The 24,498-nt window shown below is 44.4% G+C and overlaps 2 protein-coding genes across 4 annotated transcripts; both read left to right on the top strand.

Annotated features, from left to right (window-relative positions):
- The first annotated feature begins 3,669 nt into the window (after positions 1–3,669).
- On the top strand, positions 3,670–11,657 carry LOC111945017 (uncharacterized). Its single transcript, XM_086868860.1, has 5 exons — positions 3,670–3,789; positions 4,453–4,637; positions 8,488–8,554; positions 10,348–10,452; positions 11,194–11,657. Exons 2-5 carry the CDS (start codon positions 4,509–4,511, stop codon positions 11,478–11,480), a joined length of 588 nt encoding a protein of 195 aa, XP_086724986.1. The 5' UTR covers positions 3,670–3,789; positions 4,453–4,508; the 3' UTR covers positions 11,481–11,657.
- A 690-nt stretch (positions 11,658–12,347) lies between these two features.
- On the top strand, positions 12,348–21,368 carry LOC147648145 (RNA polymerase II elongation factor ELL2-like). Of its 3 annotated transcripts, none has more exons than XR_015280799.1 (6): positions 12,348–13,910; positions 14,604–14,857; positions 16,367–16,491; positions 17,439–17,529; positions 19,395–19,709; positions 21,063–21,368. XR_015280799.1 is itself a non-coding variant. In XM_086868777.1 (6 exons), the coding sequence occupies exons 1-5, from the start codon at positions 13,679–13,681 to the stop codon at positions 19,458–19,460; spliced, it is 768 nt and encodes a 255-aa protein (XP_086724903.1). In that variant the 5' UTR covers positions 12,348–13,678; the 3' UTR covers positions 19,461–19,485; positions 21,063–21,136. The 3 variants fall into 3 exon arrangements, 2 of the variants coding, with proteins under 2 accessions (XP_086724903.1, XP_086724902.1); XM_086868777.1 differs by having other exon boundaries at positions 19,395–19,485; positions 21,063–21,136; XM_086868776.1 differs by lacking the exon at positions 19,395–19,709 and having other exon boundaries at positions 21,063–21,226.
- The last annotated feature ends 3,130 nt before the right edge of the window (positions 21,369–24,498 follow it).

The raw sequence follows: 24,498 nt of genomic DNA on the forward strand, positions 1-24,498 counted from the left end.
CAGCTGAGAAGGGAAAGGATGGAAGAGAGACTTTGCTTCACAAAGCCCTTGCAGGCAGTTGATGCCAGTACCCCAGCAGGGCTCTGGGGAACACCCAGCTGCAAGAGCAGGAATGAGCAGAGATGCCAGGCCGGTGGCTGAGGTGTATCAGCAGCTCCGAGTCGATGGCTGGCACTGCTGCACATCCCGGCAGGACAGGGGCTGCGAGGCCCACAGGAAAAGAAGAAGAAGCAGCATCTCCATCTGGGTTATGGCAAATTCCTTTCCCCAAGCAACAACAGCCCCTCCAGTGTGTCCTGCTGTGCAGCTGAAGAAACCAACCAGCCCCCAGCTGCCCCTGCCCCTCCCTTTTTACCTGGGCCCCTTCCCCCCTGCGCCCAGCCAAACTCTTTGTCTTCTCAAACACCCAGTAAGTATGAGCAGTCAGGTTTCCCTGCAACTAGTTAATGGGGAAAACGCTATAGGTCAGAAGGAACCAAAGGAAGGATACCTATCCAGACACCTAACCCTCCAGTACAATGACATAGCTGGGGGCAAATCAGAAAGCAAAAATTGTGTCTTTCTACACTGCAAGGAGATCTTGCTGGTACTAGAGCACACAGAGGAGTTTCAGCTGAAACACACACTAATTTCTTGCAGATATACTGAAAATAATAATAATTTCTAAGAGCTTCTCAAAAAGAAGTCCGTATAGACTGTATTAATGTTGGCCCTGCTGCATGTAATACCAGGAGACTAGTGAAAAAAGATACATTTACATAAAGCATATTTCACTTTCAGAACTGTCTGTTCTTTAACATGGAACAGGTAAGTATTCACTAGCAGGATAAACACAAGTTGCATTTTCAAAGTGGTAAAAATTATTGTGATTCAAAAATTACAGTACCTTGTAGGAAAAAGGAAAGATATGGAACAATGATGCCTAAAGTGATCAGCCCTGTACATTGACACATGTTCTTTACAAATTAGTTTTAAATGGGGAAGAAGTACTTTTTAGAAAAAAAAAAATCTTGATTTAAAACCATATACCACAGTTTCAAGAATTTTTCTTTCCTAAAAATTACAACCTTTTCTGTTGCTAATTTTTAAACCAACTTTTGGCCCAAACACTGAAATGCAACATCCATCATTTACCTTGAGGTGTTTGTAAGTGACATTAAATTCTACCAGCACCCCAGTAGAAAACTGGGCAAGAGCCATGCTGCCACACACAAGAGAAGCACGTTTCTTTTGAAGTTTCAGTATCCTTCTGTCATGGAGTTACTTTACCTTTAAGGGAGTTGGAGTTGCTGGGAAGTGCTTGGAGTCTTTTCTCCTGACCAATTATCGGTCATTGCTGGGAATTGACAGCAGTTTAGGCCATTGAAAAGTGGGATCAACTTGTGAACCCTACCTTAAAATGTAAAAGCAGAGCTCTCTGGGTTCTCTTTGTTTCCTGGCTGTGGAGGGTCCGGAGCTCCAGGCCTCCCGTCCCTGCCCAGGCCATGCGGCCGGGCGGGGATGGGGCCGGGCCTGCCCCGTCTCCAGGCCGGGAGATGGGGGGGCTGGGGAAGGTTTTCCTCGGGCCTGGGCCGGGCCGAGCCGATCTCTGGCTCGGCTGCAGGTTTTGCTGTAACTAATTCACTAGAAACTGCCCAGTGAAGAAAGAGAGAGGCCCTGGTCTTGCAGCGGGTTGGAGCAGCGACTACACGCTCCAGAGCAGCCATGAGGAACTTTCCATCACAGACGGCTCCAGCTCCTGTTCGGCAGAGATCTCCGAACCATCTACAAAAGCCTGGGCAAGATTTTAACTCTTTCATTACCCAGATGAGACTTGCAGATTAATCTTTTTATCCAGAGAGAGAGAGAGAGAGATCAACATGAAAAGAAAAGACTAGCAAGAATTGGGACTGTTTTAACCATCAAAGTTCCAGAGTTTTTGTCTCTGTTGTCATGTGAACAAGGGAATAGTGGGTAGATAGGGGATGGAAAGGTTTTTCTGGAAGTTTATTCTGGTGTTCTTATTATTGTGGTTTGTCAATAAACTTTCTTTTTTTTCCCTTTTATGTTGTATGCCTGTTTTGCTCTTGTTCTAATCCATATCTCACAGCAAGAAGTAAATAATTTTCTTAGTTATTGGTTTAAAACCACGACACCAGTCTTTGAGCTCCAAATATGGAGCTACTGTGCAAGGTGATGGCATGTATGAACAGTGCAAAGGGTTCAGTCAATTCTGGTAACCCCAGGGCGGGTGTCATCAAATTCAAGATATGAAAAGGCTGTTGGGTATTTGGGAGTCCAGTGTAACACCTCTATAGAGGAATGGCTAGCTAGCAAAGGTCACGTTCCCATGCAGCAGTTAGCTGGGAAAGAATTAGACAATAGAGTACAGTCAGTGTGAGATGTTGCAAAGTTAGGAAGACCTTAGTGATAACTGTTAACTGAGAACAGGATGCTGTGATCAGAAGAATGTGAATTCAGCATAGATGAGCGATCACAGGAATGTGGAATTAGGTGGAGTTGACCTTAAATGAAATATCCAAGAATGAGCTTGCTTTTGCACTACGTATGAGCCTAATTATTGATGCTATATAAGTGGTTTTAGAGTTACCAATAAATGAGACTTGCTGATCATTCATACTGAGTGCTGCTTTTCTCCCGCCAAACTCAACACACCTCCTTGGATTCCTTTGATGGTTCATACAAAGGCTTTTCCAATCGTCCATAACTGGGGATCCACAATCAACATCATCCAGTCACTCCCAAAAAAAAGGACACAGTTCTTTTCTAGATCTGGGCTCTGGTGTTTGACAACTTGCTTTCTTCCTTTCCGTTCCCAGAAGGACGCTGACCTTGTGAGTGTGGAAGCCAGGAGACCAGACACTGGCAGATATGGATAGAGTCTTGAAGAAAAGAGAAATGAGAAATGGGAAGAGAGAAATGGGAAATGAGCTTTGGAAAGTACTATTCGACACATTTTCAATGACAAGCTTTTATTCGTTCTCCCTGTAATGACTGGACAAGTTATTTTGGTGCCAGGTTTAAATCATGGGGAAAATGAAAGTATAAACAGAGTATAAAGTATGTTTCCACACGTGTCAGTAACTTCAATGGCCACCTGCAGTCAGCGCAAATATCAGCCTGTAATTATGTTCAGGATCTGTGCTGGCGCTTCCAGTGTCAGCTCCTCCTGCAGAGCACATGGGGGCCTGGGCATGCTGCTGGCTTGCTTCCTTTTAGGAGGCTGGAATGAGGAAAGGTCTGCGGGGTTTTGCCAAAGAGGTGATATTTGAGTGACCGTGTACATGCTCAGAGCCTCACAGACTGACCGGCCCACGGCAGGACTGACCAGTGCTGGGAGGGCTGCCCCTTGCTGCCTTGGTTAGAGGTGTTAAGCTGCTCCTTCACCTCAGAGACAGCCAAGTACAGTACTTTTGTGCAGAAATACTCTTAGCCCTGGGTTGCACAGCTGCAGCAACTGGGATGGCTGGAGAGCCCCTTTCTGCACTTGGAAATGAGCTGACTCAGTCATGGGACAGGGCAGGGCATTCCCCACATTTGCCCATTTAAAATTCCCTCTGCCCCAAGCGTGTCACGTCCCACTCCTCAGTGACATCCCGCCCAGCCTGGAGCATGGAACTCCCCGTTTCCAAGGACACGTGGCCGTTGTCACCAGCACACAGCAGGCCCGCTCAGACCCTTCCGCGGCTGCAGCGAGAGCGGAGGTGTCAGAGTGCTAGGGAGTGTTGCCCCAGATTGGCTGGTTCTAGCACAAGTTGTTCAAGAGGCCAATCCACGCACTGAGTGGAGGTAATTCTTTACAGTTCTGTTCAGAAAGGGGGGCGCAGTGGTAAATTGACAAACCAGCACCACAAGAATCAGAACATTTTAGTATTTATACATTTTATCAGATAAAGGAATTAGTGTTCATTGACTGCAAGTTACTTAGTTCTCCTCAAAATGAGTATTCTCTCTACTGTTAGATAATGATCCTGTCACTTCTCATGCTAATTAGTCTGCATGTTCTGTCTCTCTCTTCTTAGTGAGAGGTTTCTTGAGTGGGTGGCCGTGGTCTGCCCTGCTGGAATTCCCTTTTGCCCCGCCAGAGCTGATTCAGCACAGTTGCTGCTTTGGCTTTCTTAGTTTGTTCCTTGTCTTGGGGGTTCTGCCAAATGTCCTTGTGCCCATAAATTCTGTATTCTTTCTGTCCACCATCTGTGGTACATCCTTCTTTCCAAGCCTTGCTAACCTCCCCTAGGTCAGAGGTCACTGAAGCCTGTCAAGCCCTACACCTTAAAAAGGCAACTCAGTCAAGAAGTAATTTTTCTTTCCGACACCTGGCCATCACGTAGAGCTTGCTGGCTACTTTCTGTTCCATGGAAATAATCTCCCTTCTCATTGATGAGCCTTGAAAGCCACAAAGGGCAAACAGCAAAGAACACCTTTTCCTAACAACAATTTTACATTCTCTAGATTTTGCAACGGAAGCAGTGGCTGTGTGGGAGCGGGAGCAGCCAAGGCAGAGCCGGATGGCCGAGCTGCGAGCCTGGGCACGATCCACCGTGTTCCGCAGGGCTCCAATCCACACTGCGTCCCGCAGGGCCCCCAGCACCACTGCAATGCCCCTCAGGGTGACCCAGAGGTCCCAGGACCAGCAGGTGAGGGGTGGCTGTTGGGCTCTGTGGGTTGACACTGTGTGGGCCTTAGCCATGGTTTTGGTGTCAGGTGCTGCTGGCCCTGCGGGTCCTGCCGTGCAGGGCTGGGGCCCCTCTGGTGCTCCAGGGACCCCTTGGAGGCAGCTGCCCCGGTGGAGGCGACTCACAGGGATGACACAGAGGAGGTGCCAGTGGAAGTCAAAGGTTGTCTGATGGAAGTGGCTCTCAGAGATGACACGGAAGAGGCACCGGTGTAAGTTGGACGTTCCCCATGCTGTGACACTCAGGAAATTTGTGCTCTGGGCATGGCTTTTGGTCAAAATGCATGGACTTCTCATTGTTCCGTGTTTTTACCAGCGCCATTGAAAATGTAAGGAATAACTGAAGCCCTTGAACAGTAATTTTTTTAGTATTAGGAGTAGGCATTACTTTATTCCCGGCTCTGTTGCATAGTGAAGAACTTCAGCCACATGCATGCCACTTTCAAAGCTTTTCCACTTACTGATACATTTTTAGCAAACAAAGAAATTGCTGTTCATTGGTTTTATATCGTTCTCCTCATTAATTAGTCTTCTATCTTGTATTGGACATTGATGTCTCCTTTCTTATTTTAATTAGTCCATATTTTTCATTCTGTCTACTATCTTTTTCCCAGACAAGTTGTTTTGAGCTTTGAAGCTGAAATGTCTTTATTAGTGTTTGTCTTCTGTTTACTCCAACATGTTCTTGGAGGACTATGAAGTGTACATTCCAGGTGTCCAGCCTTTTACGCCTCAGGTTTTGTTCAGTGAAGGTTATGAGGGTTAGTTTAGGAAAAATTTTTTGGTGATGTAAGAATCCAGCTCTGACAACAGACTGCCAAAAGACTCTTAGCACTACTCTCTAAAGCAGAAAATTGCAATGCTTAAGACTGATACAGTGCTTATGATTAATATACTGCTTATAATTGAACAATTACTTACAAAGTTAATTAAAATAATTAGTCAGGAAAAAAATGTGGGCTAAACAAGCAATGAAAAGCTGCATAAGTAATCCAAGCTTATGTTTTGGTACCTTACATGATTGGTTTCCATGCTTCTCTAAAATGCACATAACGATCCTGTCACTCCTCATGCTAATTAGTCTGCATGTTCTGTCTCTCTCTTCTTAGTGAGAGGTTTCTTGAGTGGGTGGCCATGGTCTGCCCTGCTGGAATTCCCTTTTGCCCCACCGGAGCTGATTCAGCACAGTTGCTGCTTTGGCTTTCTTAGTTTGTTCCTTGTCTTGGGGGTTCTGCTAAATATCTTAGAGCATACTCCTTTGTTAAGCTGATGTAAGAGGATGTGAAGTTCAGGTGACTCCCTGTTCCCCTTCATGCCCAATCCCTGTCCTAAGCTCTGCCAGTACTGATGATTGAAACAGAAATATTAATGGAATTGTGTTGAGGCAGCACTTTGTGCAAATGACAGCAACATGGATGAAGAAGGAACAGCCTCACAAGCAAAATATAGAAGGATTTCTAAAAGACTCCTGAATATTGCTTTCACAGACCTTTGCAAGCGATACTCCTATTTCATGAAAAGTTCAGGCAAATTTCAGGTGAACAGCTTTTTAGCTTCACTGTCAGTCAATTTTGCTTTCAGAATGAAGCAGTTGGATGGCAGTAGATTGTTTTTGTTAAAAAATATTATTATGCCGATAGATATTTTAGTGATTTTTAGTCTTCAGTGGAAGGCAGCACCGTGATGGATTGGCATTTAAAAAACCGAGAGAAACGCCTAAGGAAGTTAAAACTGCTGGAGGCTGATGGGAGTTTTTCTCCTGGCCAATAACTGGCCATTTCTGAGAATTGACAGTAGTTTTGACCGTTGAAAAGTGAGATCAACCTGTGAACACCACCTTAAGACCTAAGCCCGGGAATTTCTTGCTCTCTTTGGTTTCTGGCTTTTGAAGAGGTAACAAGGCTCCGGTTCAGCCTGCCCCCCCAACCCCAGGCCGGACAAGGCTGTGGTGGGTGGGAAGCAGGGCTGGCCGGAGCTCTGTGGGTCCCGGGGAGGATGGAGACTGTGAAGTGTCAAGAGCCCCTTCCCGGAGGGCTCGCTGGGCCTTGTACAGCGGGCCTGCTGGGCCAGGCCGGTCCCTGGCTCGGCTGCAGTTTCTGCTGCTGCTGGGTTTCACCAGAGACTGCCGAGTAGGGAGAGAGAGAGCCACTGACTTGCAGCATGATGAGATAGTGGCCACACTCTCCAGAGCAGCCATGAAAAATCTTCCATCGCAGACAGCTCCAGCCACTGCTCTGGCAGAGATGCCGGGACCATCCCCAAGGCCTGGGCAAGACTTTAACCCTTTCACTACCCAGATGAGGCTTGCAGATTAATCCTTTTTTTGCCAGAGAGAGGGGAAGAGAGAGAGTGATCAACATGTAACGACACAACATAAACTATCAAAGACAGTAAAGAAAAGAATTAAGCTTCATAGGGGGGAGAGAAATAAGGAGATGCTTTAATAAGCTGAAATACTCTTTTGCTAAAACTATGGAGATGGTCAATAGTGTTCTGAAAACAAACCTCCTTTAATTCATGATAGAGTATTTTGGGGGGAATGGAGTATTTCAAAGTGTAGATCTGAGCAAATGGTGAAGTGTGATTTGTATTTGTGTATCCTATGAGATGCTGGAACAGAGAAAGAGAAGTGATAGCTGTTGAAGATTTGCGGCCCTTAAGAGGCAAAGAGAAAACTTCTGTTTCCAGAGATGATCACAGAGACAGATGAAGAGCACTTTTGCCTTTGAAGAACTCATCCTTAAAATGACACCACTTGAATCATGACCCAAGAGCACACCTCAGAGTGGTGTGAAATGGGAGGAAAGGAGTGATGGCAGGGTTTCTGGGCAGCTGGCATCAGAGAAATAGAAAGCCATGAGAAAATGGTTTTCTTGTGAAAAACTCCATAATTAGGCAGAAGAGAACTTCTTTTTCTCTACAAAGACTGATGAAAAGACTATAGCAAAGTTGGGACTGTTTTAACCACCAGGTTTTTGGTTTCTTTTTTTGTCTTTATGTTGTCATGTGAACAAGGAGAACGGTTGAGTAGTGGAGAACGAAAGGGTTTCTGGAGGCTTTATTCTGGTTTCTTACTCTTGTAGTTTTGTTAATAAACTTTCTTTATTCCTTTTAAGTTTTAAGCCTGTTTTGCTCTTCTTCTAATCCATATCTCACAGCAAGAAATGAGTGAGTTTTCTAGTGATTTTTTTAGCTAATGCTCTAAAACCACCACAAGCACATTCTGTACCAAGTGATGAGTTACCAAATATTGCTACATCTGACTAACCTAGGATAAACTGTTTCCATTTCCCATCATACAAATAATTGCATGGGGCGCTGAGGAAAAGGGAAAGGTTTTGATGACTGTTACCAACCAAAATTCATATTTTGCAGTTGAAGTTGTTCTTGGAGCTGACTCCAGGATGCTCTTCATTAGTACCAAATAAATCCCAGTGTCAGGTTCTGCCCCAACTCTGCGATCTTTTTGTGAACCACTCTTGCCAGGTTTGCTAGCTGAGTGCTGGCCAGTTCAGTTGCACTCAGGCACTTGATTTCAAGGGAAGCCTGTGGCTGTAAATTCCAGCAATTGGGAAAGGATGGCTTACTACTGGAACGCTTGTCTGCATTTGAGACTAAGTGACGGTCGCTCTCTCAGGGCAGTGTTGTAGCTGGCTGCTTTCAGAGGGAGAATTGTGTCAAAGCAGCCCTTTGTAGTGATGTGAGAGCAAACCTTTTCAAATACAGCTCCTGTTTAAAATTAAGGGCCTGGTTAATCAGCAGTAATGGAGTGTAGGCTAAAGTTTTCACAAAAAATTTCTTTTTCCTTTTAGCCAAATGCCAGCGAGGCGTCACACAGTGGAAGTGCACAGGTTGTCAAATTGTATAACCCACTTGGAGGTATGGTTGCTTTTCATATTTTGCTTAATGTCTGTAAGATTTGAAACTTGGTAATTCATTTCTGCAGCATATTTGTGGGACTGGGGTGTGTTCAGAGATCTCAGCTGTAGGTGGTTTGTCCTCAGGTCAGCCTTGCAATCTCTTGTCACTGCATTCAGCCATTTTTCCCCTGAGAAAGCCTGCCAGTTCTCCCTTCTTCCCATACTGCTTTGTCGCTAAAGGACACAGAAATGATTGACACAAACACTTTTCAGTGTTAGAACAGGAAAGAACTAACCTTTATTTTCTGACTCTAGCATTTATAGATTCTCGACAATGACCAGGGATTGGATAATTAAGTTACTACCTTCCCAAGCACACTGGCCATGTGAAACATCCATCAAAAGACGTTTCTTAGAAGGAATGTGATAAACAACTTATGTTTATAGAACTTTCATGGGAAAGTAACTGGAACTATGAAAACATTATCAGAAGGCTTTAGTTTTCAGGGCGACACTGCTTGACTGGTTGGAATTTTGAGCATTGAAGTCAAGGTTTGGACCACTGCACGCACTTAAATTCACTGCCTCGGTAGCTAATGTTTTGGTTTTGGAGTACCTAGGCACTGTGCTAAACCATCCACCTTGACTGGGAATTGAAAGAAAATGACTTTGAGGAAGTTGCATAGAGAATTTCATCAGGCCAATATGCAAAACTTTGCTTGATTTAATTTTTTGTCTTGGTCATTATTAAGTGTCTGTTGCCACAAGACCGTGTTGGGTTCTTTTCAAGGCAAGTGAAAGGAAAGTAATGATGTCGTCTTCCCCATGAGTTTTGTAATTTCCCACAAATCACAACGTGCTTAGGTGGTGTCATTTGTTCTTAATCTGTTGTGAGTGCTGTTTCCCCAAGGAGCCTGGCTCCAGGCAGACACAAGGTGGACATTGCCATTCCAGGCACGCAGTGGTGCTGCCTGCAGCAGTGAGCTGAGCCAGGTGTCCTGAGAAAAATGAGCTCTCACCTGGCGTTGGCTGCAGTCACCTGCCTGCAGGGACATCCCTGCCACTGAAAGGGTGGCTCTTGCCCTGCCTTAGCTTAGGGTAGAGCATTTTACGGCAGCATCATCACAGCTTTTTGGAGAGACAAAAATTAAACTTCAGAATTTCTCATTGGCGACATTCTGTTTCACATGAGAATGATGGTTTGTGTGATTCTTGGTGGTGGTTTCCATAGATCCTAAGGGAATATTTAATATTTAGCTACTAATATTAATATTTGGCAGTAGTGAGACAGTTGTGGAACTTGGGGCCGCTTTTGATTTGGGCTGGCACCGAGAAACTCACGTGAGACAGGTCTGGTTGCTGGGTGCCTTTGCAGCATGCTCCATGCAGTATCAGTTAGGGACTGGGATTTGTCACAGAATCAGAGAATATGCTGAGTTGGAAGGGATCCACATGGATATTCAAGTCCAGCTCTGTCCCCAAGTATCCCACCATGTGCCTGTGGACCTTGTCCAAATGCTTCCTGAGCTCTGGTGGACTTGGTGCCATGAACAGTCTTGTGGGGAGCCTGTCCTAGTACCTGAGCACCCTCTGGGTGAAGAACTCTTACCTAATGCTTGGCTATGGTTTCAGGTAATTTTTTTTAGAAGTCATTCGGGGCTATGGTTTTAGGAGGTGTTTTGCTTGAATGCTGTGGGAAGTTTCTGTATCTACGTTGGACTGAACTTCTCAAAACATTAGTAGTGCCTTCACTCAACAACAGGCAAGTTTACAGGGTTGTAAATAATTTAACTGTGATGTTTGTGTGGTTAGGTTTGCAGGCGAATATTAGAGAGGCCTGGTCCAAGGAACAGGAAGAGGAGAAAGGCATTAAAAATTTGACCTACATTGAAAGATTGAAGGAACGTGTAAAGAAAGGTCAGTGTCTGTGTGTCTGATGGAAGAGACAAAGCTCCGGGATTTCCAATTACCAATACTCATGAAGTCTCCATCAGCTACCAAGCACGAGTTCCTGGTTTCAAAACAGTGCCTGCTGTGTCATATCCCCTCCCTCAACCTGCTGGCCACACTTTGCCTGCTGCAGCCCAGGACACAGTTGCCTTTCTGGGCTGCCAGCACACACTGCCAGCTCATGCCCAGCGTGTCATCCACCAGCACCCCCAAATCCTCCCCACCTTCATCCCCGAGCCTGCCCTGGTGCCAGGGCATGTCCCAGCCCCAAAGATGTGGCACTTTTCACTTGGCCTTGTTGCATGTGATGAGGTCCCAGGGCCACCCCAGTTCCCAAGCTTGTCCTGGTCGCTCTGGATGGCATCCCATGCCTCTGGTGTTGGCAAGCTTGCCGAGGGTGCGCTTAATGCCTCTGTCCATGTCATTCTTGACATAGCTCAGTGCTTGAGCTTACAAACTGGGGAAATCATACAAAAACACTATGCACATAAAGAATTTTTCATAAGAACCCGCCCTTCAGTATCCTTCCTTTACCAGCTTTTAAGGACTGTTTCTTTTTCATGCTTTTATTATCTGGATTCTTGTAATCATCTTGATTCATCTGTACATGCTGAACAAATAGAGGTTCAACAGCCTTGGTACATCCTTTCCTTGCCTTCTCCCAAGCCCTCATTTCACAATTCTTTTTCTGTTTTTCTTTTACTCCAGTTAAAATACCAGAGCTCAGGAGAGCCCCACACAGCACTCCAGATTTTGTGCCTGAGAGGAAGAGAACAATGCCCACGAACCCTGCAAAGTTCTTTGGGAGACTTTTCAGTACTGTTTCTCAACGACCCATCAGAGACAGAGTGATTCCTTTGCTGGCTTTGAAGAGTTACAAAAAGCCAGAGCTACTTGCCCACTTACAGAGAGAGGGAGTTGTGGGAAAGGACAAAGGATCCCTTGAAAAGATCCTTCAGGAGGTGAGATCATGGAGTTGGTGCTGGGAATGCTGAGTCTTAGCTGTCTTATTTTAGGGTTTCAATTAGAAACTTTACCCAGTTTCTCCCCACCTGCAAGCCCGCGTGAGGAAAGAAAAGACACCTTCTAAACTTTTGGGGCATTTTGGGTGTTGTTTTGCTAGAATAGCTAGCAATAATAAACTCTGTAATGCTGTTGCTTCTTACGCCTTATTTCATCCTCTCGCTTTTCCTTGCATTGTTGAACTGCTTCATGGAGTAACTTCACAGGGTGAAACTCTCAACTGGGTGAAATAGTTTGTTGTTGCCCTTAAAATACCTTGGGACAAATATCTGAGGAGACCAATTTGGTAACCTCATCTGTCCTATGCAGTATTTCATTAGAATGGAGTTGGTGGCCTCTCAATGGTACTTGGCTTCTGCTGAGATCTGTGGGAAATGCCTTCCTGGGAAGGGTGCTCCCAGCAAATCCTACATGATAGAGGTGGTGGCCCAACTTTGAGCACCAGGGTTTCTTTCCTGTCCTATGGATTGACTCTTCATCTTCTTTGGCACCTATTATTATTATTCAGGAACTTTTCCAGTTCTCCTTTTAGTTCCACTGGTGTTTCATTAAACGTTAAAGCGTTAAAACGTTAAAGCCTGCAGCAAGCTTGCACCCATGTCTTGTTTCTGATGGGGCATAGGAAGTTAGAAGGCATAGAAGCTAAGGACGGTATGTGTACATACATGTCTTTGGTACCTGGCTGTGTCTGGGCAGGGTTCTTGAAAATCTGGCAGCTCTAGTTCCTAAAACATGCACTGCTGCCGTTCGGTTTCTGTGACCTCAGGACCGGGCCAGCCGGGAGTAGTGTGGTAAGTAGAAGAACGGGTCAACTGGGTTGCCTGAAAACAAAAGAATTTTAATGGCTAAAATAACAACGGTTGAAGGCACATGTGGTATGGGGTCTACTCAAAAGGAACTCCAAAATGGGGGAAACATAACTATATATATAATACAAGAATCAACAGGAACTCCGAACATAACCTTTTATCTAAAACAATAATGACCAATCAGAAACAAGAATTAGAAACATTGCTTAATATGGAACTACAACATCAATATCATAACTCCCACGATCCATTTCTCCTCACCTTGACTAGCAGGCCTTAAGTCTACGGTTACCTGGTGTTGGCCGAGTGCCGCAATGCACGGACATCCCAGTGCTACTGCTTGAATAGAAATCTTAGGGAAGTCTAGAGTAAGGACAAATTACAGTAGTGATGCATTTGTAGGTATCCTGTTTTTCTGCCCTAGGCAGCATTTAGGCCCCCATTTTGATTCAGGCTATCCCATGTGTGAGGAGGGAACTCTGAATCATCAGAGAATACCTCTGACTTTTCAGGCTTAAGATCAAGAGATGGCCTGTTTTCTTACCAATACAAGAGGGCAAGGCAAATCTTTTGAAAGAAGCTCAGAAAACACTACATAAAAGGTGTACTTTATATACCTTAAAGAATTCTCTTTAAATACCGGAGGGAGGACACAGCTCTGCTTTTCCCTAGCTCTGTTCCAGCCAGAGCAGGAAATGCTGCGGGCACCAGCATCCTTTTCTGAGCCATCCCTGTGCCCACAGGATTTCTGTCAGCAGGCTGGCACAGAGCCATGTCTGGCACTCCTGCTCAGAGCTGCTGATGTACCTGGATGGGAGCAGTGTGAGCTCGGTGGAGAAGAGGCTGTGATGGAGGGCTTCCTCTGGAGAACAGCAGGAATGACACCTGCAGCCAGACTGGGGCTACTCTCTGTAGTTAACATTTCTGCATTGGACACGCTGTGGTCAGCAGCGCACTGGCGACTTCTTGGGGCTGCTTTAGTGAATGGTGTGGGTGTGTGACAGCAAGAGCTGAGTGTTTTCCTGGTGTGTCTAAGCAGAAACAGGGAGCTAAAACTAACCTGAGCTCCCCATTTTGGGGGAGCCTTTGATAGAGGTGCTGAAGGGAGTGTCTTTCTCCCAAAGCCTTTTGTCTGCAGACCGGGAGAGGGACTTGCGGATTAGTAAGGTGAGAAAGTAGGAATCAAATAGAGAACTTGTTTATCTGCAGCACCTCCTTGTTTGACAGGCCATTTTAGGTAAGAAAGGTGTGTTTTCAACAATTGCCAGCTTGGAAATGGTGCTTTTTCAGAATGGGAGCAGAACTAATTGTGATCATCTCTGCAGAAACGGCCTCTGGCTTCTGACTTTATCAGTCCCGTGATGAGCAAGAAGCAGAGGCTTGACCAGCAGCCCAGTGATGTCCAGCCAGCAGCTGGTGGCCACTCTCCTTCTTCCTTGGACCTGCCTTCCACATCCTGTTCCACTTTCAACATGTCTCCAAGTGTCAGCTCCATTTTCACCTCCACCCCTCAGGAGCAAAAAGATAAAATTCAGACTCCTTCTGGAATCCCAGTGCCTGCCAGGGTGCAGGGGAAGACTCCCAAGTTCAAAGGTGAGAAAACAGAATTAGATAAGGTGAAAAAATCCCATCCTTCATATTTCAATAAAATGGTTGCCATTAGCGAAGCCAAAGAGACGAGCAGAGCGCAGGACCCAGGCAGAAAAGGAGTCCCCCAGTCCAAGTATTAAACCAAAGGGTATTAAACCAGTTGATAACTTTGAGATATGTTTCCGTTTCATTTTTTTACTGGATATCTGTATGCTTTTACCCTCATCCCCAAGCCTGTCTTGGTGTCAGGGCATGTCCCAACCCCAAAGATGCAGCACTTTGCACTTGGCCTTGTTGCATGTGATGAGGTCCCAGGGCCCCAGTTCCCGAGCTTCCAGAATCCTTCTGGATGGCATCCCATGCCTCTGGTGTTGGCAAGCTTGCCGAGGGTGGCTTAATGCCTCTGTCCATGTCATTCTTGACATAGCTCAGTGCTTGAGCTTACAAACTGGGGAAATCATATAAAAGTACCATGCATACAAGGAATGTATATAAAAACCTCCTCTCCAGTATCAGTCCTATACCAGCTTCTAAGGACCGTTTCTTTCTAATGCTTTACCATCTGGATTCTTAGAGATCTGTACATGCCAGACAAATAGAGGTTCAACAGTCTTGGTACATCCTTTTGAATCAACTTCCTTGCCTTCTCCAAACCTCCAATTTGAACTATTTGTTTCTGCTTTTCCATCCCTTTAGGAGAAAAAGCAGAGGTCAGAGAAGCCCAGCAAAACACTTCAGGTCCTGTGCCTGAGAAGAGGAGGATGATGCCTGTGAGACTTGCAGACATTGACTGGAGTGGTTGCGCTGCTGTTTACGGCCGACCCTACAGGGACAGGGTGATCCATTTACTTGCTCTGAGGACTTATAAGGAGCCAGAGTTACTTGCTCGCCTGCAGAGGGATGGAGTCAGGCAAAAGGACAAGGATTCCCTTGGAAAGATCCTTCAGCAGGTGAGAGCATGGAGCTTGTGCCAGCAGTTCTTCCATCATGCTGTTCTGCTGTTCATCATTTTCCTAACCTCTTCACCCGTTTAAATTAGAGACTTTTCCAATACTCCTTTGAGTTAAGTTCCACTGGTACTTATTTTATCACAGCCATTCGTAAGATGCACACCCATTGAAAGATGCAATAGCTCCTTCCTTCCTTTTTAAATACTCCCCATCCACATAGCTGGTTGCTTAATTATGCAAGCATTAATATATCAAGAAGGAACAGTTCCTCTTTAGCTATGAAAAAAGTGTTTTGGAACCTAGTCAAGGGAGTCGGATTCAACATGGATACAGTTTCAGCTGATCCCACACTGACTTTGAAGAACTCCTTCCACGAACCTGTGAATTTTGTTGCTGTGTTTTCCCAGAGCAGTGGCAGGGTTTTATCACCCTGAAGACACAAATTCACAATTTCATGAGAGCCATGTTCTGCCATCCCATCTGAAGTAGTCCATTTAGATTTCAAGTTGATTACAAAATTTAGAAGATCAGCTCCTTAGAAGGGCAAGGGTGAAAACATATTCTCGTTTCCATTGCAATGTTTAATGATTTCCTTGCAGGCAATTTCCTGTAGGAAGTGTGAACTGCCTCAAGGTACTGTGTGAGCAGCACTACACCCTGAAATGCCTAGCTCAGGCTTTTCTGGACATCAGAGCAAGTGGGGGTTTATTCTGTGTAAATGTAAAATGAGCAGCCGGAGCTTGCTGAGATCTGATACCCACACACTTGCTTTGCTTCCAACATAACCTCAGTTCTGCTTCTAAAAAGTGAATTCTCAATTCTGGGCATCTTTGTTACTTTTACTTTTTTTTTTTTAAGCTGTGGAAAAACAGCCATCAACAGAGACCCAAATTATCAACGTTTATCACGTTTTCAAGGAGAAAAGTCTAAGTTGTGACAGATGGTGGTGCTGTGTGGATGAGCTATTCAGGTCAAATTGGTAGAGACTTTCCCCATGGGCTTTTCTATGCAACTCTGAACCAGTGTCAGGTGATGAAATCTAAGCCAGCACTTTTGGTGTCAGTGGTCTAGAGGTTTTACTACCTCATTTTACCTTTTTAAGTAGCTTTTGCTTTGAGGAAGATATGAACCTCATTTATTTTCAAAGGAATACAGCGAGGCATGTGCACGGCCTCCTCATGGCAGGATTTTGCTGGAACAAATCCTGGCTCTGACTCATGAAGAGGGACTGTGGACCTGACCACCTCTCCTTACACACTGTAGCACTAAGTGTTGATTTCAAAGGAACACTTGGTTGATATGAATACAGTTACTTGGTTGTTTCTGTTTGGTGCAATTTTAATATGGCTTAACACTCTCATGATAGAGGGATAATTGATCTCTGTACCAAAGGACGTTGTTTAGTTCAAGTTGGGTGCTGACAAACAGCTGTTCAGGACCAATTGTATTTCTGTAGTTTGCATATAGCAGCCATAATGAGCCTGTGTTTTTTAAAATGTCTGCCTGTAGGTAGCCAACCTGAATCCAAAGGATAATTCCTTCAGTCTGAAGGAACATCTATTTCAGACCCTTCAGATCGATTGGCCTGGCTACAGTAAAATCGATAGAAAGAATTTGAAGTTAATTCTTTCTAGGTAAGTTCAGTCTTTAGGGGAAGGAGAAGAGCCTTTTCAGAAAAAGCCCAGGGCAATTAAGCCTAGATTCTTAGAATATGCTGAGGTAGCAGGGGCCCATTAGGGACATGGAATCCAAATCCTGGCCCTGCACAGGACACCACAAGAATCACACCATATGCCCAAAGAGTGTTGTCCAAAAGTTTCTTGAGTTCTTGGTGCAGTGACCACTGGCCTGGGGAGCCTGTTCCAGTGCTCAAGCACCCTCTGGGGCAAGAACATTTTCCTGATATCCAGCCTAAAGCTCCCTCAACTCATCCTCATGCTGTTTCCTTGAGTTCTGACACTGAACATCTGTTTTATCTGTAAGGAAAGTGTGGGAATTCCAAGCACAGAAAGTTCTCAAAATCTTGGAAATGCAAGCTCAGACATAGACATTAGCACAGGGTTTGATTTAAGACCTTGGAGAATGCTTCCAGATTCAAAACCATAAGTAAGAATGTGGGCTTGTAGTTTAGACAGAAAAGACATTAAGCTAGGTAGTCGAAAGTTTTATGGTTTTAAAGTTAAGATACAGGAGTAGTTATAAAGGTAATAAGTTTAAGACATAACAAGTAGTTTTGTGTGTCATTACATGATTGGTTAAGAAAGTCCACACTGCAGCAAAGACTTACAAAACAAAATAATGAATTATTGGTGTAGAAGTAGAAACATTCTTTTGTGGCAGAAGTTTATTGGCTAATTAACCTTTAAAAAACCTTGTAACTTGTGGTCTTGTGACTGTTGACCAAGAACATCAGGTGAATATGATGAAGACACTCTCACAACTTCATGAGACTGTAGAAGAATAATAAATCATGTTTTAAGACATCTCCCTGTGGTCGCATCCCTCTCAAAATCCCGACAGAAAGAACTATGACAATTGATATTTAGTCCTTGCAACCTGAAATGTTGGCCTCCCCATACAGAAAAACAGCTCCATCCCAGAATGCCGCCAGCACCATCCACACAACATCTCCTGGACCTTCTGAGACAGGCGCTCCAACAAGACGTGCTCAGGTATTTAGTGCATTTTTAACATTCTGTACTGTGTGTTATATTTTAGCACACTTGCTGGTGGTGTAAAACCTGTGATGTGAATGTGCAGGAGCAAGCCTGAGCATGTTTTGCCTCAGACATTCCAACTGCTGTGACTGGAAGGTTGTGATCAGGAGGAGAGGCTCCTGCAGGGATGGAGCAGCACTGTCTTTGTCATCGAAGCTGTGGGAAGAAACAAACCCCTCAACAACATTTTTAGCATTAGAGAATCAAGTCATTACTTTATTCTGGCCAGGATGTGCAAGAGAAATAATTTCATCCTCATATAGCCTGGGTGTGCAGAGAAAATAATTCCATGGCACATGACCCTTTACTAGAATTTTCAGATATTTATTCAGTCAAAATCCACTGAAATTCAGGGTTCAGTGTTCATTGGTTCCAAGTTAGGGAGTTCTTAGTGTTTGTTTTCTTATTGGTTATGGGTTTCTTAGCTAATTTGGTCCTCACTCTTATTTCTTATCAGTCTTTTTTGGACAGGGTGTCTCCAATCATATCAGTGCTGATGTTTAGAGTTGATGGTTGTTAATGGTCATTGATGGTCATTATCTTTTGTGTATCTTAGGTGCTAGTCCCAGTCGGTTGAGATGTTCATGTCATCACACCTTGAACGATGAAATAATCCTTTGAAAAGAACCTTAAGATCCCATTACCCTGGAGCAAAGGCTAACAAGACTGACTAAAGATACAAAAACTTTTAAATTTTGTATCATCTTCCAACATCCTGAGCCAACTTTCTGCTCTGCAGATGGAGTCGAGCTCAGTCCCCACCCTCAACTCACTCCCTGGAGAAGGGCTCATAGGGCTGGCTCTGCATGCATGTCAAAACTGTCAAAAAACAAACTACCACACAGAAGAGGCTGTGCCTGGGTGGGGCAGATGGGGCCTTCTCACTCTCTTTTCCCTCTCTCTTTCTTTCATCTCATTGTTTACTCCAACACTGCCCTCTACACACGGCAGGAACAAAGCAGGATGTACAGATATGTAATACTCTCTGTTCTGTCTCTCTCTTCTCTGCCTTAATTTCTCTCCCCCTGCATTCTGCCTGGGAAAAGCACAGCTGTCCTGTTCCACTCCATCCTTGGCCCTGAGGTTTGCAGTGGGAGTGGGGAGCTTGTGGCCGTGTGCTGTGTCTTGTGAGCCAGCACCTTTGAGAAGGTCCTTCTTTGAGAAGGGAGGAGCTGAGAGATGATTGAAGGGCACTGAGGAAAACTAAGGACTCCTTAGTCACCACTTGTGAAACCTTCTTGTTCAAATTTAAGGGCTTGTTAGCCAACAAGCTAACAAGCAAGTTGGAGTGAAGGCAGTTGCACCAGAAGCACAAGAATTTCTTGACAAGTGACCGATGTCTTTGTTCATCCTGATGAGAATTCACAACCATCACACCCTGTATTCCTGCGATGTTGTAGTGAAGCAGTAATCTTGTCTTTAACACATAAAACCATAAAACAGCCAGGTGCCTCTTCAGTAAACCATGTGGGTGTGTGACAGCAAAAGCCGAGTCTTCTGCTGGTGTGTACAAGCAGAAATTAGGAGCTAGACAAAACCTCCCCATTTTTGGGAGGCTTTGATGGAGGTGCTGAAGGGAGCGTATACCTTGCCAAGCCTTTTAGCAGTAGACTTGGAGAGGGACTTGGTAAGTCCTAAGATGAGAAACTAGGAATGCAATAGAGCAGGCATTTACCTGCACGTCTTCGGTATTTGACAGCTCTTTTTAGTTAAGAAAGGTGTGTTTTCAACCACTACCAGTTCACGAATGCTGCTTTTTTAGAATTGGAGCAAAACCTGATCCTGATCATAGATCAATGAATTCTTTTGTATTGATGCAGAAACAGCCTCGGCCTTCTGGCTTCACCTGTCCTGTGACGAGCAAGAAGCAGAGGATTGACCAGTAGCCCAGTTACATCCAGCCAGGAGCTGGTGGGCACTTTTCTTCCTGGCTGCTGGCTTTGACGCCCCACTCCACCTCCTAGCTGTCTCCAAATGTTGGCTCCATTTCCCCCTGCATTTATAAGATTTAAGACAGAGACAAATATTGGGGTTCCAGAATCCCAACACTTGTGCACAGAAGACTACAAAGTCCAAAAAGACGTGAAGAGAACTGGGGAGACTGAAGCAGTAGTGTCCTTTGCATTTCAATGAAGGTATTAATGTGCTGCTTTTCCCAGCTTAACTGTGGATAACAGTGGTGTAAAGATTTTATTATTAAGAGAAGTCCCTGCCTGAATGAAGGTGCAAGAAAGACCATATTCCAGAGTCAATAGTACAGACATTATTTAACAGTAAATGTGAGCTAGGGAGCTAGAAAGAAAGAGGAGAGGGGTGGGACAGGGTGAGGAGGAAATGCTGAGATGAGCACCAAGACACGTTAGGCCTGGAAAGGCCCTTCCTTCCGGCAGTGCAGTTGCCCAGGGTCAGCTGCAGCAGTGGTGCTGCATCCCCTCATGGTATTTGAAGTGCATGAGGGGAGGGGGAAGTGTGTGTGTGTGTGTGGTATGAAGCACTGGAAATAATTGCTCTCATCTTCTCTCAGCGCTGTGATGTTGGCAAGGGCAGTCAGGCCTCCTGCAGCCTTGGCCTCTGGGGCAGCGGCTGCGGCCTTCGGAGCAGGCACGGCAGGGCCCTGGCTCATACTGGATACAGCCGGGGATGCTCCATGGGAAGGTTGAGGGCAAATTGGGCCCTGCAGGGGAGCAGTTGAGGGAGGCCTGTGGTGGGGCTCTTGCTAGGGGATGTCAGGGATGTCACTGGGCAAAGGCCAGTAATCCAGACTATTGTTTCTCTGGGACCTCCCAAAATGTTGAAAGGCATCTGCAGTTTTCTTTTCAAAACCATGCAGCACACCGGTCAAGTGCATCTGGCCTGGGATGCATCATTGGCACAAGTGATTGTCTCTCTTGGCACTGAAATTCAAGTTGTTAAAAATTTACTGCTTGTAAATACTAATCTCAGGGTGCTTTGAAGGATTTGTTCCCATGTGGAAGGAGATTTTGTCATCCAAAAAGAACCAGGCCTAGAAGAGCAGAAGCACTGATGTGGCAGTGTTGAGAAGTGTTATCTATTATTCTCGTTGCCACTTCATCTTGGATTTGTGTCATGAGCTTGATAAACTGCACTCACGTTGATTTGAGGGAGAAGGGAATGAAGAAGGTTTTACTCCCATCAGTGGCTTCAAACATTAATGATTTTTCCCCTCCTTAGGGGCTGATGTGGCTTGGGCTTTTTGTTGTTACGGTTTCACACATGTCTGGAGTTTGTTTTTAGGTCTGTATTACAAATGCTACAATTGTAGAAGAACGGTGGTGGCTCACAGAGAAAGAAATCTCTGGAGTCCAACTGAGTGTATTTTTACTGTTTGTCATGAGTAAAATCAGACCTGCCAGGCTTGAAAACTTCTGAGTCTGCCTCAAGGCTATTTTAAAACAAAGGACATGAAATTCTAAACTCTGCAGAAATGTTTACAAGTCCCTAATTTTCTTTGGATTTCTCCTTCATAGGGTAGCCCCAGATACTCTGAGATGAAGACCGGGTGCCAGTATCTCCACAAGAAGCTGTCCCACATTCAGCGATGAGGATCTGAATTTTGCAAGCAGCAAGTGGAGTCCTGGCAGCAGTTGTCTGCTTGAGCACGGGAATCTATGAACTCCGGCTTTTTTATTTCAAAAAGAAGATTAGTTGTTTTAGGATTATTCAAGTTAGCACTGAGGAGATGATTAGTTATGATTAGAACCTAAGCTTAGTTTGTCTAAGATTATAGAATTTAGTACTGCACTTCAACAATAAAGAAGCTGTGTTATTGTTAACTCCTCTTATTGTCGCTTCTATCATATTTGGAGTGGCTTTCTTCTGGTCAATTATTTCCTTCAAGACTTGGCTTTGGCCACTGAAATGATTTGATCCATAGAGGGTGGAAGCCCAGTACCTCTACTATGAAGCTGTCCACATTTTAAGAAGCAATGTAAAAACGGAAACCCTTAATGATGAGAATAAGCTTGTTTTCTGACCCATCTTGTTAATTGAAGCTCTTTGCCTTAAGTGGTGGAAGGCGTAGAAGTTTGGACAACCCCATCCCCCAATCACCTTGTTTTGGGGGCTTACAGAGGAATGCATATGGGCTGCTGTAAGCTGTCGGCTGAAGCAGCTCCCAGGACGGCTTGAAGATCATGGCTTCACTTTATCAATGAGACAAGGAATACGCAGATCTTTTGCAAATGTTTTGTAAAACACATAGAGGAGTGTTGGAAGCAAGGTACTTCAACAGGTTTTAAAGAGAAATTGGGTTAAAATGTCCCTATTCCCTGCCAGTTTTGTAGTTTGCTCTAAAATGACCGGTCACAACCAATCTTTCTAGAGACACACAGCTGTTGACTCCTGCACAGACCTATGGGGACTTTGAAGTCTAGTCATGCTGTTTATTTATTCAGCTGACAGGGTAGAGGTTGTGGCCAGCAATGGCATAACCTTCTTTTGGGGAAGGATATGAAATTGACTGAGGGAGAACAATATTTGGGAACATTCAAAGGGGCTTTGAATGCCCCTTTCTTCCTTGGAGAATATTTTGCAATATACAATTTTAAATTCCTCAATTGTCTCCATGCCAACAATGTTGAAACCCTGTACCTAAGGAGATCTTGTGACATATTGTGATCGAACACCTGTAACATCATCTAAGCCTGCTTCCATCCTGGTGCCACTCACCATTTCAGTGAAGAAGAGAAAGGAGAAGACAAGACAGTGATAATCACAACAGGACCATTTACTCCACAACCAGCTTAGAGTAGGATTGTAGAGTAGGAATGTAGGGTAGGATTGCAAATAAATAAAGTTTCTGAAACCTCAACACATTTGGAAGATTCCCCTCCGTTCGACCCGGTGAGAAAGCTCAACATTTCCTTCTGAGCTGTCAGTAGTCTCTTAAAGGTGCAAAGCTACATTTATGTCTTCTTTGGTGTTCTTTGAAAGTGGGGAAGGCTCTTCTTCAGTCATCCACTCCAGACCACACTGCCTTTGGAATATGGCCCACTGTGGCCCACGGACCAGGTTTTCTCCAGCTGTGGTACTTCCAGTTGAGACAGAAAGAGCAGTGGCATTTTCAGGCAGAACCAAAGGAGGAGTGGGGGCAGCCAAAACACTCTGTGTGTGGATTCAGGCCTTCAGCTGTGACTTGAGAGCATTTGGGTTCCTGCCACTTGGAGTTGTACCCCTGAGTGCAATCTCTGTGGCTGGAGGAGAGTCTTGCTCAAGTGAGAAAGCAGAAAGATCAGTGAGGGTGCTGTGAAAGGTCTCCCGTTTAACTTTTCTCTAAAAACTTCTTTTTCTCTTTCTCTGACTCTGCTGCACTTCTTCTGTATTTTCCGATTTCTTCCTGGATTTCTCAGTCTCCTTTGGGCTGAATTCTTTTGGGATCCTCCCTCATGGGGAGCCCTGCTTATCTCAGTTCTCTGGTTTTGAAGAAAACTCTCGAGCTCGTTAGAATCTTGTTTCTTGTGTCTATTAGAAGGCTATCACAAAACTTGGCAGGTCTCTCCAGACTAGCTGCACAAGCTTAATTCTTTACAATCTGGTACATTTCTTCCTTCTGATGCTGCAACAAGGCCTTGTGGCTCACTTTGTGTCTGAAAGCACAAAATGGCCCTGAACAACGCCATTCTTTTATCTTTATGCCTATTCTTAGCCAATTAACAATAGACACGTATATTATTTTTCTTACTGACCCAATGACCCGTCTGCTGTATGCTGCACTGCGGCATTTCCTAACCAATCACTATTACCCAAAACCCTCTAGAAGAAGAACATGAAGAAGAAAGAAGAAGGACAAGAGACAATACCCTAATCCTCCATCTTGTCTTCTGCTCTCTAAACTAACCTTTTCACCCAGTGACTTAAGAAAACTCTCTAATCTACATACACTTTTAGCTTTTTCTATCTAACTTTAACAGTTGTTTTCATGTATCACCATGAAAACATGCTCATGAATTTCAAGTTATATGAAATTCAGCGTTTTTCTGGATCTTAGAACACTCTGTATCTCAGACTCCAACACATGCCCCTCTCTTTAAAAAAAAAAAAAAAAAAATCAACCCAAACCTTTTCAACCTTTTCAAGAAGGGTTATTTTTCCTTCACTCATGTTTTATGCACTAATAACAAAATATCAATTGCTGCTCTGTTTTACAGAGCGTCATGTCTCCTGCTTTGAATATCAGTTAACTAACCACTCAAAGCTAGAGAAATGGATCTAGGTTGCTTACTTAACCAGTAGCTTAATTTGTCTAATTGCTTTAAAGTTTCTGCTGAAGCTACTTGAATTGAAAGCTGAGTTGTTATAAATCTCTACCTGAAATTTCATGAGTTAAGGTCTTCACAATCAGGTATGACTAAGATTGATACAGGGTTACACTAAGATGTTGCCTCTTTGTATAAAGCATGATTTGGAGTAACATTCATCATCTCGTCTTCATTCTGTTTCAACACAGAAAAATTAAATAATATACAAAAATCTATTTTCACTGAGATAAGGTACACTTTCTTTTGAGTTAACTAAAAGAAGCAATGCAGGTGGAATTGCTGTGATGCAATGCAAGTGATCAACAAAATGATACAGCTCAAGGGTGATACTTGATTCACCTTCATATTCAAGGACTTTATCTCTTGTGCAAGATTCTGAATCTTGATACAGTTCACACCATACTTTAAAAAATGAGGCTTTACCATATCAATTTTCCCACTCTTTCACATGAAACCCCAAGTTCATTGCTCTTGCATGTGGGATCAAATCTGTCCAGCTGTCAACTGTGGTCTTGATACACTTCACATCTGCATGCTCGCTCTTCTGCTCTTTGGGCTGTCTGCTTGTCTCTGCAGTTGAAAATTTCCATGTTCTTTGCTAGGAAGTTACTTCTGCTTTGAACCTGTGACTACACAAGGATACTCT

Source organism: Cyanistes caeruleus, chromosome Z, assembly GCF_971803275.1.
Source record: "Cyanistes caeruleus chromosome Z, bCyaCae1.hap1.1, whole genome shotgun sequence".
Classification (NCBI taxonomy): domain Eukaryota; kingdom Metazoa; phylum Chordata; class Aves; order Passeriformes; family Paridae; genus Cyanistes; species Cyanistes caeruleus.

Excerpts from the sequence above, each read along its gene's own strand:
- LOC111945017 (XM_086868860.1), top strand. The coding sequence starts at position 4,509 with ATGGCCGAGCTGCGAGCCTGGGCACGATCCACCGTGTTCCGCAGGGCT. Across the intron at positions 4,638-8,487 it reads AGAGGTCCCAGGACCAGCAG|CCAAATGCCAGCGAGGCGTC; the intron begins GTGAGGGGTGGC and ends TTTTCCTTTTAG. Across the intron at positions 10,453-11,193 it reads GAAGGAACGTGTAAAGAAAG|TTAAAATACCAGAGCTCAGG; the intron begins GTCAGTGTCTGT and ends CTTTTACTCCAG.
- LOC147648145 (XM_086868776.1), top strand. The coding sequence starts at position 13,679 with ATGAGCAAGAAGCAGAGGCTTGACCAGCAGCCCAGTGATGTCCAGCCA. Across the intron at positions 13,911-14,603 it reads GAAGACTCCCAAGTTCAAAG|GAGAAAAAGCAGAGGTCAGA; the intron begins GTGAGAAAACAG and ends CCATCCCTTTAG. Across the intron at positions 16,492-17,438 it reads TTGAAGTTAATTCTTTCTAG|AAAAACAGCTCCATCCCAGA; the intron begins GTAAGTTCAGTC and ends CTCCCCATACAG.